Raw genomic sequence first — 17,935 nt, 5'->3', positions numbered from 1 at the left:
TTGTCTTAGCAGGGAACTTGGTCTCGCCCACCTGTGTGTAAAACCCCCAGATAACTTCTGAGCCTCTAAAATGATATAAAGAGAGCCAGTAGGCACTGCGGGCCCAGCTTTCCAACTTCCTCTTTTTTTAAAAAAATTTTTGTGTATATATTTGTGAGAGAGAGCACGGGGGTGGTGGTGGTGGTGGGAAGAGCAGAGGGAGAGGGACAAGCCAACTCCACGCTGAGCACAGAACCCGACGCGGGGCTTGGTCCCACGACCCTGAGATCACAACCCGAGCTGAAATCAGGAGTCGGATGCTCAAGCGACTGAGCCACCCAGGTGCCCCCCCCCCCACCCCGGCTTTCCGGCATCTAATCCGACCACCATATTGAGGACCCCACTCCAGGCACAGCCCACCTACACAGAGCGTGCCCATGGACCACAGACAGGGAGGAGGTGGCACCCATGGAGAGAGATGGGGCCCACAGTGCCCAGGGAGTGCAGTGCGTCTGCCCTGGGTGGGCTGCAGCCTGGGGCTCCCCCTCTACTGCAGGGACTGCTGGCTCCGGTTTACAGGAGGCCGCCTTGCTCAGCTACATTCAGCTGATGGCTTCTCCGTGCCATAGACACCCCCCTTCAAGTGCTTGTGGATTATCCACCCCCCCCTGCCCCCGCCAAGTGCCGGGCAGCAGCACTGGGAGCTGGAGGCAAAACAGAAGTGAGCCCCTGAGGCTGGGAATTCATGGGTGGGGGTCTCTGAGTCCAGCAAGAAGAATGGAGCAGGCCAGGCCCCAGTGCCTCCCGACAGCTGTGAGAGGAGCCCAGGCTCTCCATGGCTGGCGCTGGGCTGCTGGAGAGGGGCTGGCAGGCGGAGCGTGGGTGCGACCTTGTTGAGAGAAGCCCAGTCCAAGGCCACCGGGCCTGTTCTTTGGGCCTGTGTCTTGCTGTGGCTGTAGGAAACTGAGTGTGGCCGTATTCTCCCCAGGGGGGACTTCGTAGTGACCTAACTACCTGTGACGGGTCCCACATGCAGACTCCCCGGCTCACTAAGGCCCACCTTTCTCTGCTCTCCAGGGCTGAAGGGAAGCACTGCTCTGTTCGTGAGCCTCTCCTATTCTAACACCTGCTTATTTCAGTATAAACATCAAGTTTGTAACTAGCAATGTGAAGAGAGACTCAAATCTGTGTATGCAGTGTGTTTTCTTGGAGGGAAAGAAGACGTTCATGGAGCTCTTCCTGTAGGCACCTCCCACAGGCCGAGGGAAGTGGCTGGGCCTGAGACCACGGCCTTCCCCACCACACTGTGTGGCCCCAGATGGTGCACCATGGCTCATGAACCAGCACCGTCCACTCAGTGGCTCTCATTAGCTCCTCTCTGGCTCACCGTGGCGCCAGCTCATTGCAGAGGCCGGGCAAGGGCAGCGGGAAAGCAGCACCTTGTGTTCACTGACTGGTCCTCTGCCCTCTGCTTGGGATGCCCTGCACCGCCACGGGCCAAGAGCGGTACCAGGCCTGCGAGCTGGCTCCTGTCGGTGGCCAGGGTCACCTTGACCCACAGCCGTCAGACCCAGGCCAGCCTACCTTCACACTCCCAATCTTGTTACCAAGTCAAATTCAATATTTATGGTTATAACATGGTAGAAACCAGTTGCTTTAAAAAAAAAAAAAAAAGAAGAAGAAGAAGAAAAAGAAGGACTTGGTGAAATTGCTTTTAAAGATAAATGGGTGTCGTTTTTATGCATTAATTTACACTATCTAAATTTTACAAGTGCTACTGGGAGCAGTCAACCAGCAGGAAGGTTATATTGACATTTGTAATTGTTATAGCAATAATTACCACCTGCCAGGGAACATGTTCCTTCCTGGGGGTTCCCGTGGACCAGGCTGCAGCTGGGCTTGAGCTGGAGGCTCCACCCAGTTCCAGGGCTGGCTGTGGGGGTTTAGGAGCCCATGTGAGCTTATTTTATGTGTTGTCAGTGCTGCTCACAGGCTTGAATAGGAAAGGCCCATGTGTTTCCGGGGCAGGGCAGGAGGGGACAGCGGTGAGAGGTGTCATTGGGTTGACCTGGGGGGCCGTGGCAGGTGCTGGTGGTCACAGTAAGGCACCAGCCTCAGGTCATGCTAAGGTCCTCAGGTCATGCTAAGGCTCACTTATTCATTCAGCAAGTATTAAGCCCTGCCTGGGCTCCAGGGCAGCAGGATGGGTCCCCAGCCCTGCTCTTGGGGGGCTTAAGGTTGTGGCTGGGGTTCTGGGGCTCTTGTAGATGGGGCCATCCGAGAAAATAAAAGGACCCCTTTGCTGTTGTTATCCTTTTCCCTAAAGTCTCAAAGGTGACAAGAGACACATAATAAATTTTTTAAAAGGTAGGCCTCAAAGGGATCTGACTAGAGGTGCCAAAGGCATGAGTTCTGCCTTCTGTGTCTGGTCCAGGGTGTCCCGCAGCCAGCCTAGGGGGTGTGGCTGGCTCTGGGGGGCCATGCATGTGCCCCCCAGGAGGGGTGCCCAGGGCAGGCCCTCCATGAACCTGTGCGCAGCTGCTGGTCCTGCCTCCCGGACCCCCATCCTGGCGCTGAGCTTTAGGCTGCTTCCTTTACACTCTCTCTGCGTCCGTCTGATCAGAGCCCCTCATTCACCCTGTCATACTCCTGCTGCCACTTAAATCTTACCTCATTACACGGATTGCCCTTCACTCATCAGAACGTGTGCTCCAGGCAGGCGTGAAATTGGAGGGAATGCCCGTTTTCCTGTAATGGCGAGAAAGAGGCCCGGGAAACTGCATGTGTCCACTTGTCTGTGGCCCTGGGCCCAGCTGAGCAGGTAGGAATGACCAAAGCCACCCTCTGGGGAGTTTTTGACCTGCAGCCTTCTCCAGCCTTCTCCAGCTGGCTGGGTGAGCATGGTGGCCGGGCCGCCTCCCCCGGCCAGTAGCACCAGCTGGTGGGACTCCAGTGCCACAAGGGGAGGGCTGGCCTGGTCCAGCTGCACCGGGAGCTCTCAGGCTCAATGCAGCTTCTTGCACCACGTCAGGGCCCCGGGGTGTCCTGGATGCTCGGCACGGGGAGGGGGGAACTGTCTTACCTCGGTGCACCAGGGGTCACATGATCCCTTAGAGGGACTCAGGCCAGCGGACGAGGCTGAGCCTGGTGAGGCAGGCAGCTCCAAAGGCCCATCCACACATTTATTTGGACGCTGCCTCTGGGGAGGAAGTGAGAACATGTTTGCATCTAGAATCTTAACGCCCTTGTTGTTTGCAGTAAATATGATGGAGTGTCATTCGCGTATCATGTGAGAAGCTCTTAGAAGGCAATTGAGTCATGGAGATATGTATAAATGAGTGAAAAAAGGCAAGGAATGCGCAGTTCACAACAGGAGATACAGCTACTAAATACATGGCCCGAAGTCCTTAGTTTTACTGGTAAATGTATTGGCAGTCAAAGAAGCAGAAATTAAAACATCGGCCGGAGGGAAGGAGCAAGCCCAAGAAGGAGCTGTCCGTCCAGGCAGCCGGCCTTCCTCTGAGGACCGTCCCAAGGAACTAAACCGACACATGGACAGACTGCCATCCCCAGCCCAGCGATGTCCAGGGAGCAGAGATGTGGGAGCCAATCCAGAGAACCATTCAGCAGCACTTGGCAAATTTGAGCTGGGTGCCAAGGACCCGAGGCCCCAGGGAGCAAGAGGTCCTGCAGGGCATGGAGCGAATGGCCTGCTGGGGGTGTGGGAAAGCACCGTGTGCGACATACAGGGTGATACACATGGGGGGGGGGGCTGCCATGGAGGTGCCCGTCTTCCCCCGAATCGCCTGATGAGTCCTACCTTTGTTTTTGCATAAGAGGAAAATGGTGAGGGAGAAGACTTTGCATGTTGCCTGAGTCTTGCTTCTGGCCATGTAAGTCTGACCTGGACTAGGCATTGTCCATGCGGCCAGAGCTGCCCTGCTTGCATGGCTGACCACTGGGTCCCCACCCGAGCACCCACGCTCTGCCTTCCTCGGGGGCTCCAGGCCTGAGCTGAGTGGGGGCCCCACACCCTCCGACTGGGCCCCCAGCACCTATGGGGAGACATGACTCTGCTCTGAGCCCAAGGGAACAGAAGTTCGAAGGTCATGGGGTATGTGTCTCCCTCCTCCAGGTCGTCTGCTCAGTGAGGCCTGCATCCTGGCTGTGGCCCCATGGAGCTGGCGGCACCTTACCATAGCCCTGGGGCATGGCTCCACAGAATGGGGTGCCTGGGTGGAGCTGGGCCCCCCAACCTCAGGCCTCCCCCACACAGGCCCTGTCAGCACAGCTTCCAAAACCCGATGCTCCCATGGCTGCCCTTTTAGGGCTGTCTCTCACTGGTGCAGCCTCTCCCTTCACTATTCATTCCAAAAGCTTCGACGGAGTGCCTTCCACAAGTGGGGCATATTCTTTCTGTCTACCCCCACTGCTGTTACTCCTTTTAAATTTATCTTTATATTCTTTGAGACCTTGGATGTGGTTAGACTGACATCTAAGAGGAGTGTGGTTACCGTGGTTACCATGAGGCACAAGGAAACACTCCTGGCCTCCCAGGACCAGCCGGGCAGGAGTGCAGTGTGGCCAGCGTCAGAGCAGAGTGGTCTGCGGGCAGCCAGCTTTGTCCTTGGACGCTCCGGCCTCAGCCTGGAGCGATCGCCAGGAGGTCGTGGGCCTGGCAAGCTGCTGTGTGCCCTGCTCCCCAGAACCGGGAGTCTGGGAAGGAGCCTGAGGACTCAGCTATGAGTCCCCCGCCTGCAGGGATCCTCAGCTCACCCAGCGGACCCCCACCAGGCCTGCCTCCTGGGCCCAGCTCCATCCTTGCCGAGGCACAGCACGTTCCAGTCCCTTCCTAGGTGCACGAGAGCTCCCAGGAGTCAGCTGGATCCCCTCCTTGGAATCAGGCCCGGGCCGCCACGCTGCCTCGTCCAGGCAGGACACTGGCCAGCGTCGCGTGTTGCGCTCTGCAAGCTCATACATCTCCATTCACGTTACCAGAGCTGGTGTTGGTGCCGTCAGAAGGCAGGGACCTCCAGAGCCTCACGTCGCATCGCTGGTGTCTGGTATGCTGGGTGACGGGTGTCAGCCCGCCCAGCACCTGATTCCTGCGGCCAAGCAGAGTGAAGAGGCCGGAGCCGGCTCCCCATGAACTTGAGAAGCACGGCTTAGTTGAGTCTCTGTGTTTTGACTTCCCACTCTGGGAGAGCAGCTGGAGACTTAAGGTTTCCCTTTCACAGGACTTGGTCTTCCAGATGTTCAGCCTGGCACCACCCACCACCCGACCTCTTGTGTATCTGAGTCACCCCGAGCTGTGGGAACTGTGCCTTTGAAACTGTTCATCTTTGCCTTCAGGGCATACCGGGAGCCCCGAGGGGCTGCCACTGCCCTCCCAGGGCCCAGCAGGAAGAGCTGCCTTCGCCACCCCTGGGTTAGTGAGGCCACATTGAGTTAGGGGAGAAAGGGACCTCTGCTGGCAGCTCAGCTGTGACAAGGCCCAGGGCTGTAGGCATGTGAAGCCTGGCAGGGAGGCTGCTGCCGCCATCCCCTGCCCCTGCCGGCCTTGGCACCCAAGAGTTGCTCGTCGGGATTAGCCAAAATGACTGCACCCAAGGATGGGTATGGTGTGTGGTTTGGGCTCTGCCTTTCTGTCCATCTCAATTCTCGGCTCTAGGAGTCTCAAAGCTGGGGATGTATGCTGGCCAGGTGCCTGCCACAGGCACACAAGAGAGGAGCTAAGGGCTTGGCTTGTGGAGTGCCCAAGGTGCCCACTTGCTCAGCACTTGTGCTGGCTGCCAGAGAGGGTTCGTGGGGCCTGCCCTGAGACCCTGCGCAGGGCGTAAGTCCGTGCGTTCTTGCTCCCTGCTCTGGAGGATGTCCTGCTGCCCAATTCTGGGGACGCGAGGCCACAGCCTATTCACACAGACCCAATCTGGTGGCAGGATAGGTGCGTAACTCCACCGCGAAGCGCCATCCTGAGTGTAAGCGGGCAGGAAGAGCACCCTGTAGGGTGGGGGTCGGCGGGGTCATGCAGAGAGTGGGAGGGAGGGTACCCTACCCCAGGAAGGGCCAAGTGGGGACTCAGGAGGCTGTCCGCTCACTTGGGGCCCAGAGGCGTGCTCCACAGACACTGGGACACACGTGCACCCTGGCCCCAGGGGAAAATGCTTGGCACAACAGGAGCCATGGCCCAGGGTGTGTATACTCCACACCTTCCCCTCAGGGCCTGATGCCTTCGGAGGCTGCAAGGCCCTGTCGAGTTGTGTCTGCAGCTGTGGCTGCGGTGACCTTTGGTCACGCGCTGAGTGGGCTGGCGCCCCAGAGCCTGGCCCCTGCAGCAGGGAAGGGTTGAGATCACTGTCCAGGGATGGGCGCACATACTCTTGGGTTGTCGCTGCTTCTAGACTTTTTCTGTGGTCAGAGCCATAGGAACTTTGTATTGGAAAAAAAAAGAATGAATTTCCAGTTCAAATGTGACTTTACGGGGTTTTAACTGTCTTCTTTGAATGGCACTTGAGATCTTTATTGTTAGAATATAATCGTTTTAGGATTTTACAGTGGAAATATGGGTTGCTGTAGTCTCCCCAGCGAATTATCTTTGTATGTGCTGGGTTATCAACTGCATATCCAATTAGGCCCACTTGTGTCAGGTTATTTACAAATTACGGGGACTTTTTTTTTTCCATTTTTATTTTTTGTTGTTTGAATATATAAACTATGTATATGATTAAAAAACCAAAGTTGTATCACAGGATGTATTTAGAGAAGTCTTGTCCCCATCTCTGCTTCCTCCACCCCTTCTCTTCCTCTCTGTTCCTCCTCATTCTGCTTCATCTTCTTGTTGATTCTTTGTGCAAATGAAGGTGTGGGGGTGTAGCGTGTGTGCGCTGTGCATAGATGTGGGTGTGGGGGTGTGAGGCCACAGAAGGCCGGGAGCCCCTCAACGCTGTTGTGCTTCATGTCTTACCAATTCCAAGTGGGCATGCTGAGAGGTGTTCTGAATAAACCAAGGAATCTCAGTCGGAACTGCTGAAGGTCTTTCAGCCTTGCTCTTTATTTCCTTCAGGTCGAATTCCAGAAACCCGAAGTCTGAATTTGGAGAAGGCTGGAGTAAACACCAACCCCAACAGTCAGAAGATCCTGGTCGATGCTCAGGAAACCACCTCCGTCCCCCACATTTATGCCATCGGAGACGTAGCAGAGGTACGGCCTGCACCTGCCACCTGGCCTCACCACCCCTTCCCCCCACCCCGGCTGGGGCCTCGGGGACCTAACGAGGCTCACAGAGGCTCTGGGCCAAACCCCAAGTACTGTTAGACTCAAGTTCTGGGAAGGATTGGGCACCAGCCTTTGCTTGCTCGAATGTTCCTCCTTTGTATGGGGGGTGGGGGGGCCGGGAAGGCTTAAAAACTAAAAGCACCATCAGCAAATTCCTCTTGTGAACCTCCCCATGTGTCAGCTCTGAGGAAGAGACATCTGCTTGCACACATGAGCCTTGACTTCCCCAAGGTGGGCTGGAGGTACAGAGCCCTAGAAATGTTGCTGCTGGGCAGAGCCTTGATCAGTTTACCCTCTGATCTGTGGACGGGTCAGTACTCTCCCTGACTGGGCTGTCAGACGGGGACAGAGCCCCACTCACCAGGCCTGCCCTTGCGAGTCCCTGGCGGAAGCCTTGCCCCGGCCTGGGAAGCATCTGGTCAGCGCCCCTCCCCTCTTCATGGCCCCTTCATGGCTGGTCAGTCGTGGGACCCCCACATTCCCAAAGCCTCAGGAGCAGTTGGCCGGTCCTGTGCATGTGCAGCCTGGCCCAAGGAAGGTGGCCCAGGAGGGGCCATGGCCAGAGGAGGCTGAGAGATGCAGCAGGCCCCTTAGGCCCCAGCAGGCCTCTTGGTGGCCAGTCCTGCCAGCGTCATCGACACGTTAGTTTCCTGGGGCTGCCATTACAAATCACCACAAGCTGGGTGGCTTAGATCGGCAGAAATGTATTCTCTCACGTTCTGGAGGCCAGAAGTCTGTGTGGGCAGGGCTGTGCTCCCTCCAAAGCCTCTAGGGGAGGACACGTCCTCATCCGTCAGGCAGTCCAGACTTAGAACTGCAGCACTTTGCCCATCTTCGCGTGCACGCGTGTGTGTGTGTGTCTCCTTGTTTCTCTCTTCTCAGCACCCTCACTGGATTTAGGGCCCTCCCTAAGTGACCAACCCTAAATGATCTCAATTTTTTCCTTAATTATATCTGCAAAGAGCCTCATTTCCAAACAAGGTCCCATTCTGAGGTTCCAGGCAGACGTGAATTTGGGGGATGCTGTTAAACCCGCCATGACGTGTTCTGGCACCAGCCACTTTCCTGGGTGCTGTGGCCACTCCAGGAACAGACAAAAGTCTTAGCCCTCGTGGTGACATTCTTGTCGGGGTCACAGATGACAAGAGAATGAGTGAACTGTTTGAGGTCGATGTCAGAAGATGCTTAGTGCGGTGGTCAGGGGGACCTGAGGGAGGAGCAGAGAGAGCTTGGGGCCCAGGCGAGCTCAGCGAGGGGGCTCATGCCTACCCAAGGGTGCAAGCACTGCCCTGCCCACGCACACCCCAGAACCCACTTTGGGAAATGCCTGCGGGGAGGGGGAACCAGTATCTATGGCAAGTGGGTCCCTGGGTGGGGCATCCCACAGCTGAGGGGGTACAGGTGGCAATTGTCCCCAATGCTACAGGACCATCCCTCCCTCAGCCTCTGCTGTAGCTCATGATGGGTGGGTCTTCGGAGAGCTTGGCACACTCATAGAGATGGACCAGGGCAGGAGGCCATGCAAGGCTGGGCCTTTCCTTTGTTCCTGAGGAGCCAGCCTACCCATCTGGCACAGGTCTGTCCTGCAGACACTTGACTCCATACAGACCTCTCCTGCTAGGACAACATGGCTCCTGCTGTGCCCGTGTAGCAGAGGGGTCACCCACTAGCTGTGGTCAGTGCTGACATGTGAGCCAAGGGGCTGCCACTTGAGTCCCTCAGGCTGCCCACGAACCCAGGCTCATGAAATGGTGCATGGGGAGCAGACCAGCAAATGGAGGCAGGACCACGGGCACAGCTGCTGGAGTGTGTGGTCAAAGCTCTGGCCCCTTCTCCCACCAAGTCCGCTCTGATCATCTAGTTGACCTGCTGGTGTGGACGGAAGTGAGTGGCTTCACATGCCCGCTAGACCGGGCAGTGCTGTTGCTCCTGTGATCTCTGGCGGTGGGGACGTGGCACTCTCTGGTGGCCTCTTCTGTGTTCATCGTCTGCGCTGTGCCCCAAGATAACACTCGCAGTGCTGGGAGACGGTGCCGCACATATCACACCAGGCTTTCTGCACGCCCCAGGGGCTGAGCGAGGTGGAGAGCCATCTCAGCAGGGCTCATGCCAACGTGGTGGACCCCATGGTATTTCAGACTGTGTTGCCAGAAATAGTACACACAAAGGCAATATGTATTGAAGTATTAAATCCACTCAGTTGAAAAGGGAATTCTGGGCGATCCAAAGAGTTAACACCCCAGTGGTCCGGCGTGAGGTGGGGAAGAGTCCGGCGGGCGGGCGGGCCGGCCATTGTCTGGTGACGTATTGTGTGCGGTCCGCACGGACGTTTCCGCAGTTAGTCAGGTCCGGTGGAATGCACGGGCTGCTCTCACGAGTTTATCTCTGCGGATCTCTATTCATTTCTGGAATGTCAAACAACATCTGCATTTCCTGCTGCCGCTGAGGTGATTGGCAGCCGGTCCCAGGCCGACGCGTGCAGGAACACTGGGGGCTGTGGCACCCCCGGCTCCCGGAGCGGGACACACCCTGGGACAGAGGGGCCTCCGGCAGCACGGCATTGGATTTGGGATTTGTAATGGACTGTGACGTGCGAGCCAAGCTGCATGTCAGGAGCACATGAAATGCTTCCAGGGCCCGTTTTAGTCCGAATCCCGGCTAATGCGGCTGATTGAATAGGAGCAGGATCTCCTTCGAGCTGTCATGAGGGCAGCTCTCCAAGGTCACCAACCTGAAGAAGGGGTTCGGAGGGAAGCCACAAGCGAGTGTGGGTGGCGTGGCTGGGCTCCCTGGCAGCTCAGCTCTTCTTCCAGGGAAGGGGGCCGTAACCACAGGTATCTCCCCGGAGCAGGACAGGGGGAGGCAAGAACCGGGACATCTGCCCAGGGCCCTGGCGCCCGGAGACAAACAGCCTTTGGAGGGTTCGGACAGGGAGAAGCCTCACTAGGGAGGCATGGGCGGTGGCAGGGGTCCTGCACAGCCTCCCCCAGATGTTTTGAAGTAACCCCGGGCTCCTTCCGTGCCTCAGGGGCGGCCCGAGCTGACGCCCACGGCTATAATGGCAGGAAAGCTCCTGGCGCAGCGGCTGTGCGGTCGGTCGTCAGACGTGATGGATTACGACAACGTGAGTACCCTCTGCCCTTCTGCACGCTGAGTCCAGCCTGGAGGCAGCTAAGCTCCTGCGAGGGCATGGCGGTGTGCATGCACACCTCTGTGTGTGTGCACCTGCACGCGAGTGACGTTTAGCTTTGTGGGTGTGGCCCCGGAACCAGGGAGGGTGCCCCCCACCTCCTGTCGCAGCCTGCCAGCCAGCATGTGCGGGGACCTGGCCTATGCTTGTTGTTCTCTGGGCCCCAGTGTGGGGATGTTCAGTGTTGGGTCCCCAGGGGTGTACCTCACTTGGGACCTGCTTTCCAGGTCCCCACCACAGTCTTCACCCCGCTGGAGTATGGCTGTGTGGGGCTGTCGGAAGAGGAGGCCGTGGCTCGCCACGGAGAGGAGCATGTGGAGGTAAGTCAGGGCCCCGAGGGCGGAGGGATGCCAGGACAGAATGCCTGGATGGCCCTCACGCCCTGACGGCAGCCCCTCCCCGACAGAGGCCTGGCGGGCGAGTGGCAGCATTGGTGTCCCTGCTTCCCAGGGCCTGCAGTTTGGCAGGGTGGGCAGGGGGCCCAGAGTGATGGCCGAGATACAGCATGAAGGGACACGTGGGACAGGAGTGCTGGAGGACAGCCGCAGAAACCAGGGTACCTTTGGGGTGTGGCCCCTCACAGGGGCACGTGTCTCCCTCCACCTGGAAAGGCTTCTCCTACCCTCCAACCTTCTCCTGCCATCGGCTTCTGCTCCCCACCCCACCCCACCCCCCAAAGCCCTGCCACAGCCCAGCCGTGCCTGGCCCTCAGGTACCCCCACCTCCCTGCCACCCCTGCCTCTGTTTCTGATCCTTGATCTGTCCAGCCCTCACAGGCCCCCAACAGCCCAGACTTAGGTACTTACCCAGAGGAAGGCTCCTCTTGAGTGTGCTCCACTGGCCTGCCGTGGCCCTGGGATGGCCCCTGAGGGTACCCGGGTGGCCCGGGGCAGGTCGGGGGAAGCTGTGAAAGCTGCCAGGCTTGTGGACGCTGGACGCCTCCAGCATGGCTTCATCTTGCTACTACAGCAGCCTGCACACAGACCAGGAGAAACCAGACCCCGTGTGGCCACCAGCACGGGCCTCGTGCCCTCTGGGAATGAGTCACTGGGTTCCAGGGCTTGCCCCTTGCCCCAGCGCCCCGGTCCCCTCCATCAACGGGCCAGGCCTGACAGGCCAGCCTTCCCCCCAGCACTTTATTTGCTATTTTTGTTTGATTCATCACAAGTACATGGGGACACATGTTCGTGGCATTCTATAATGTTGTTTTATGTTTCACGATGTTGAATGGCCAAATACCCTTTGTTTGTTTTCTTTTCAATTCTGTCTTAGTTAGAACAATATTCTCTGAAGTTCCATTAATTAATAATGGCTGTGCAGCACATGTGAGGGCCCCACTCATTTTTTACTCAGCCGCAGCCCCGAACACGCTGTCGAGCCCTTCTTGGGTGCTGAAAGCCTTTGGCCGACAGCTCCAGTGTGGGCCAGGGGCCTCCCCATGCCTGCCTCCCCCTCCTTCCTCAAATGAGGGCCCAGCCAGCACCAGGGTACCCTTGGGAGGCCACATAGCCACTGGGTGGGCCGGGCACCCCCTGCCACTGCCCGCAGTCACCCCATCCACTCCACAGCATCCAGCTGGTGTGGACTCCTGGGGGCTGAGCCTTGCGCTCTCTGACAAGACACAGTGGGCTGCACTTTACCCAGTCTGGTGTCTACTCTGCCGCTGTGGTCCGTGGGGCCTTGGGCCTGGGTGGGAGATGTTCTGTCCTGCGGACTATGGCTCCAGCCACAGGCTGGCTTTGTGTGGGAGAGAGAGGGGTGCTAGTCATGGCCAGCTCAGCCATGTCCTTACCCAGACCACAACCTGGAGGCCAAGTGGGCAGTTCTGGGTCCCCACCCCATCCCTGCAGCCCATGAGGCTGCTGACTCCAAGAATCGGTATCTTGTCACTTAGGTTTATCATGCGTATTATAAACCACTGGAGTTCACGGTGGCTGAACGGGACGCGTCCCAGTGTTACATAAAGGTAAGTGTCCACGTGGGCCCAGGGCTGGGCCACGCCAGGAGGTGAGAGGCAGGGAAAGAGCTGGCACCCAAGGGCGGGAAAGCTCCCTGCAACCACCCGCACCCCCCCCACCCCGGGCTGCCGTGCGGCCGCGGGGCCCCCTCTCCTGCCAGGCTGACTGTGACAATGTGGCTTGCAGATGGTGTGCCTGCGGAAGCCCCCACAGCTGGTACTGGGCCTGCACTTCCTCGGCCCCAACGCAGGCGAAGTCACTCAAGGATTTGCTCTGGGGATCAAGTAAGTGCAGAGGAAAGTCAGCGTTGCGCGCAGCTCGGCCCGTGTGGCTCTGGGAGTTGGTGGCACTGCAGCATGTGTCGGCTGCCGTGGTGTCGCTCTTCGTAGCACTGTGCGTGTGTTCAGCAGAGCTCCTCGTCAGACATGGCAGCTCCCCTCAAGTGAGAGGCAGCTTTCCTCTCCAGCCAGATGCTCTTAAACCAGCCATACCGCGTCAGTCCGTGGCCAGGCCACCTGGGGAGCAAGGGGAGAGGCCCATGTCCCTGGCCACCGGGGCCGGGTCACAGTCTGGGTCTTCTCTACTTAGAATGAGCAGGGCTGGGCCCGAACCCAGGCAGTCACGAGCAAGGTCTGCAAGAGCTGCCTCAGGGCCGGCATGTGTTTTCCAAAGCTGGGTCTTGGGCACAGGCGGTGCTTTGTGGGGTCCCGGGTCCCCCGGCTTGCCTGGAGCCTTTGCTGATGGAGGCTGTGGTTGGGGGTGGGTTGTCTGGGGCAGTGGGGTGTGCGGCGGTCAGAGGCAGGAAGACGGAAGGTGAAGTGGGGCTGAGGGAGCAGAGAAGGGCTGCACGGGCCGCCCAGAGCCCCATATGTGCTTGGGGCTTGGTGCTGTGGCCAAACTCCAGTCTCAGATGTTGGTGGAGGAAGGAAGTCTGAGGACAGGGCGGGAGCTCGAGGGGCAGGGCCCATACCAGGAAGACTGACGGGATCTGTGAGGGACTAGTGCAGATGCCCCGGGGGCACCCCAGGCTTCCTGGCAGGTAACAATAATAATTATAGGACAGAGCCAATAGAAGGGTAGAGAACATGAATGGGCAATTCACAGGTAAAGAAAATTAAAATAAATAGAAGAACGTTGCTGTGCCTCGTTCGGAATTTTTAATGTAATTAAAACACCAGGAAACCATTTTGGTCAGCGAGGGTTAAAAGGTTTGGTACTGGCCAGTCTGGTCTGATCATTTCCAGCATCCGCATAGTGGAGACGCTGCAGGTTTGAGCCAATCAGTGGAGTGAGGAGACCCATGTTGAGTGAGACACAGTCAGGAGGAGGGGGTGAACTGGACCCTCCCTCTGGGGGCCTTCTGCCCACAACTTGAAACACACACTCTTGTTCATTTCGGGAACTCACGCCCAGACAGTCGGCCACGTGTGCACAGATGGAAGAAGGGCTGTGGGTTGGAGCCTTGTCTGCGGACCGTGGAAGTGCCCCATGGGGGGGTCCTCGCTCACTGTGCCTCTGAGGAGGTGACCTGTGCCCTGTGGGTGGCTGCTGCTGCAGGGGCAGGGGGCGTGTGTGGCCAAAGTGCTGGGTGCTGAGCAGAAGAGCACGGGAAGCAGGACCAGGCAGGGGGCTGCGAGGGGGCAGGCTGTAGTAATCGACGTGGGCTCGGTCCTGCTGGGGCAGGTAGGGAGAGGGAGCAGGCCCACAGAAGGAGCAGCCAAAGCCGTGGGCCAAGGTGGGCCTGCACCTGGGGGGCTGGGAGCAGTGGGAAGCCAGGACGGAGCAAGTGAGGGGCGGGGGTAGGTAGGAGGTGGGCCTGCGGTGGGGCTGCTTGGCATTGGGAGTCATGTGGGACGGGTCCAGCAGAAGCGTTGCCAGGTGTTCCTGGCTGCTGGGTGGAGAAGAGAGGGGTAGGGGCGAGGGCTGGGGAGCAGTGAGGAATCTGACTTCCCAGGCCCTCCCCGTGTGCCATCTTCCGAGGGACGGGATGATGTGGACATGCCACCCTGCGCTGACTCATCGCCTGAATCCCCCTCCCCCCCCCCCCCCGGTGTGCAGGTGTGGGGCCTCCTACGCGCAGGTGATGCGGACGGTGGGCATCCACCCCACCTGCGCCGAGGAGGTGGCCAAGCTGCGTATCTCCAAGCGCTCGGGCCTGGACCCCACTGTGACGGGCTGCTGAGGGTAAGCAGCCATCCCTGCCAGGCCAGGGGCACGCGGCACTCCTGCAGCCGCCCACGGCCGGCTTCTTCGGAGGCTCAGATCCAGGTACATAGCTGGGGCGGAACCGTGGTCGGGGGTAGGGTGCCACAGTGAACAGCTCTCTCCAGGTACACGGGAGGCCACACCTGCCGTGCCCCCCAGACATGGGAGCCCTGTGCCCAGGCTGCAGGGACTGAAGACATAGGGCTGAGAAGGAGGCCATGTGAGGGGCCCCCCTACAGGGCACCCCCAGACACTGGCCTGGCTGCCACGGCTCCCCAGATGCAGGAAATGTCTTGAGGCTGGGCTCCCACCGTGGTGGCCTGTCCGGGGTGGGCGGGGGGACACCGGGTGTGGAAAGCACCCCCTGGCTGAGCTCAGTGGGCTGCTGGGTGGGAGGAGCAGGCCTCGCTCTCCGGCGTCGCTCCATGCAGAGCAGCGCTGGCTCGTTTCTCTGTCGCCCAGAAGGTGGAGACGGTGCCTTGAGCACGGCGGCCGCCCACACATCTGCTTCTGTTAGAGCTTTGCAGAGTCAGGCTGGGCGGGTGGCAGGCGGAAGCCTAGGGGTCTGTTCATCGCAGCCCTCTTCCGAGGATGAGGAAACTAGGGAGTGCCTCCCTGACTCCTGCCAGAAGGTTGCATGTGGTCAGGGCCTATACAGCTGGCCCTGTGAGAGCGTTCTCCAAGCTTCAGCGGCCCAGCCTGGAGTGTCCCCTGTGGCTGTCAGCCCCTCCTGGGGTTGGGGTCCTGAGGGCTGAAGTAGCCGGTAGACAGAGCAGTGAGCACCCCACAGGGTGCCCTCAAGCAGGCCTGAGGGGCTGAATGGCAGGTGAGGGTCCCATGGATTTGGGCACAGGCCTGGGGCTTCTCTTGGGGGCACCCTGGGCACTTGCTCTACTGCAGCCCCCCAATCAAAGCTGCCCTTGATATGGACAGACAGAGGGCATCCTCGGGAAACTCTTATCAGAATATTGTACCTAACAGAGCTGTTTTGTTAAGAGCCTGCGGTAAATTTTTGTCATTTCAAAAATTTATTTTTTATTTTTTTGTTATATTATGTTAGTCACCATACAGTACATCTCTGCAAAATATTTTTAATAGTATAGCGTTCCCTGTGATGCATCAATCTGGTGAGGGCGGGGGCTCTCTCTGGGGCACGTTTCTCATCTGTCCCCAGAGAATCCTTGCGTGTGGGCACAGGGGACATGGCCAGGCAAATACAGGGATGGCGTGACTACCCCTGCTGACCCCCCATTCTTATAGGATGCTGGAGACTGAGCCCAGGCAAGCCTCACCCCTGTCTGGACAGCCCCTGAACTAGCCAGCATGGGCGGCGTCTGGACAGACTGCCTGCGTGCCCTGCAGGGATGGCTCCAGGGGTCGTCAGCCCCTGCACCTCTCACCCCCTCCTGCCTGAGCCAGCCCCGCCAGGCCCCTGATGCCAGAAGATGACGATGTGCGCAGAAACCCACCCTGTGGGCTGTCCACCTCCGAGCCCCCCCTGGCGTTTCTGGAGTGTAAATAAAGAGGGTGTTTTCCTGACGTGTGCCCCTGCCTGTGCTGTCCCCAAGGCGCCCCCCGGGATGGCCCAGGTCGGGGTGGGGCCTGGCCACCGAGCCTGTCACACACAGTCCATTCCCCCTCCCCTCACGGTTGTCAGGGAGCTGCTCTCAAGCTGTCAGTATGCCCCACGACCCCGCAGCCACACCTCGGAAGACCCTGACCCTCTCTCCCAGGCACGGGGAGCAGAGCCGCCCCTCCCAGGACCCTCTGCCGGGTCTGTCTGCGCCTCACAGCAGGGCGGGCCCTCAGGAGGGGTGGGAAGCCACTGGCTTTGTTCCAGAGCCACCTGCCAGCGGTGTGGCCCAGTGACAGGACTTGGCAGGGGTGTTGGAGGCTCTCCGTCCCCTGAACATCAGGTGCCTCATTACATTTCCACTGCGGCCCGCCCAGCCAGCTTGTCTGCTGCGTTCAGGGTAATCCTGCACACCGAGGCTTGAGGGGCCAAGGGAGCGCCCCTGTCAGTCACTGCAGAGAGACAGCGCTGACAGTGACGGGCAGGGCCCTGCATTGTGCTGGGGCTTTAGCGGTGGTTAATCTCGTGTCTTCCTTAAGAAAACATCACTTAGTCTGCCCGCCCGGGAGCCCTGGATGGGACCCTGCTTGTCAGCGAACAAAGGAATGTCTTTGCACCTAATGGGCCCACGGGAGCCTCAGACACTCGCTTGCTTGGTGTGAAGCAAGCGCAGGAGCTCTCAGACGCCCAATTAAGATGCCGAGTGCAGGGCTGGGCCAGCGCCCTCTTGACAAGTGCAGCGCGAGATCAGCCGTGTCCCATTTAACGCACGGTTGGCGGCACGCCCCCGCCTTGGAAGGAGCAGGGAGGGCTCCCCTCTCTGCTGGGGGTGAGGTGTTCCCCTGCCTTGGAGGCAAAGGGCGAGGTCTGCAGAGGTCAGCTAATGCAGCTGAGCTGCTGGGGGTGGCAGGAGGGGCCCCCTGGAGCTGGGCTGGGCCCCTGCCATGGGGCAAACGAGGAACTTGAGATGGCTCTGTTGCTTTTTGTCATGGTGGAAATGATGCAGCCTGTGTGGGAACTCTCAGCACACACCAGGCGGTCTCTGGGGCGAGGACTTTCCACCTCCCCGCCCACCGCACTGGTCAGCCAGAGTGCCAGCCCCATGTCCATGACCCTGTAACCCCCCGAGCCCCCACCAGTGGTTTCCTCCGTGCACCCCTTCCCCCAGGACAGACCTTGCTCCGGCGCGTCTGCTGAGTCTGTAAGGACCACTCTCTCCACGCCGTGTCTGGCCGGTTCGCCCAGCTCGTGCCTTCCCCTCGGAGAGAAAGAAGGGTCCATGGTGCTGGGCCCCACCAGCCTCACTGTCCAATCACGCGGGGACTCGGGGCAGCCCTTGGGGGATGCTGCCTGTGTGGCCCTGAGGCTCCACAGCCCTGCATCAGGCCCGCCGACTCCCCCTGCATGGCACTCACACCTTCCTGGTAAACTGGCCAGAGGCCTGGCCCAGTGCACAGTCAGTGGGCATTCCCAGCAATGGCCAGCCACAGAAGGCCCGGCACTGGCAACGGTCCTCCCCTGGGCCACCTTCGGGGCCGTATGCTTCGTCAGCATATGCCTGCCTGGCCGTGTGGTTCAGCACCCAGGATGTCCCAAATACCCCCACGGCTCTGGTGGGGCCCAGGGATGACAGCCCAGGGTCTCCTGCCCAGCACTCAGGCAGCTCATGCACTGGGGTCTCCAGTCTGAGTAAGAGTGTGGGGAGCACGGCAGATGTGTTGGGCCATAGTGATTTCTGTTCCGCCTGTCCCTGGG

General features: G+C 59.3%; 1 protein-coding gene across 2 annotated transcripts in view; it reads left to right on the top strand.

Moving 5' to 3' along the window:
* Positions 1–16,146, top strand: part of TXNRD2 (thioredoxin reductase 2) — a 49,056-nt gene extending 32,910 nt beyond the window's left edge. Inside the window, exons 12-18 of one of the 2 annotated variants that reach the window (XR_008957001.1) lie at positions 7,043–7,179; positions 10,283–10,378; positions 10,672–10,764; positions 12,339–12,410; positions 12,589–12,686; positions 14,461–14,670; positions 15,868–16,146. Coding sequence is in view for 1 of the 2 variants with exons in the window: in XM_057305842.1 (XP_057161825.1) it covers positions 7,043–7,179; positions 10,283–10,378; positions 10,672–10,764; positions 12,339–12,410; positions 12,589–12,686; positions 14,461–14,584 (620 nt within the window). In the remaining variant the exon portion in view is untranslated. Of the gene's footprint in view, positions 1–7,042; positions 7,180–10,282; positions 10,379–10,671; positions 10,765–12,338; positions 12,411–12,588; positions 12,687–14,460 lie in introns of both variants that reach the window. The other variant, XM_057305842.1, reaches the window with a different exon arrangement.
* The last annotated feature ends 1,789 nt before the right edge of the window (positions 16,147–17,935 follow it).

Source organism: Ursus arctos, unplaced genomic scaffold (assembly GCF_023065955.2).
Source record: "Ursus arctos isolate Adak ecotype North America unplaced genomic scaffold, UrsArc2.0 scaffold_34, whole genome shotgun sequence".
Classification (NCBI taxonomy): Eukaryota; Metazoa; Chordata; class Mammalia; order Carnivora; family Ursidae; genus Ursus; species Ursus arctos.
The sequence above is the reverse complement of the archived record's forward strand: the minus strand, read 5'-3'. Positions and strand labels throughout refer to the sequence as shown.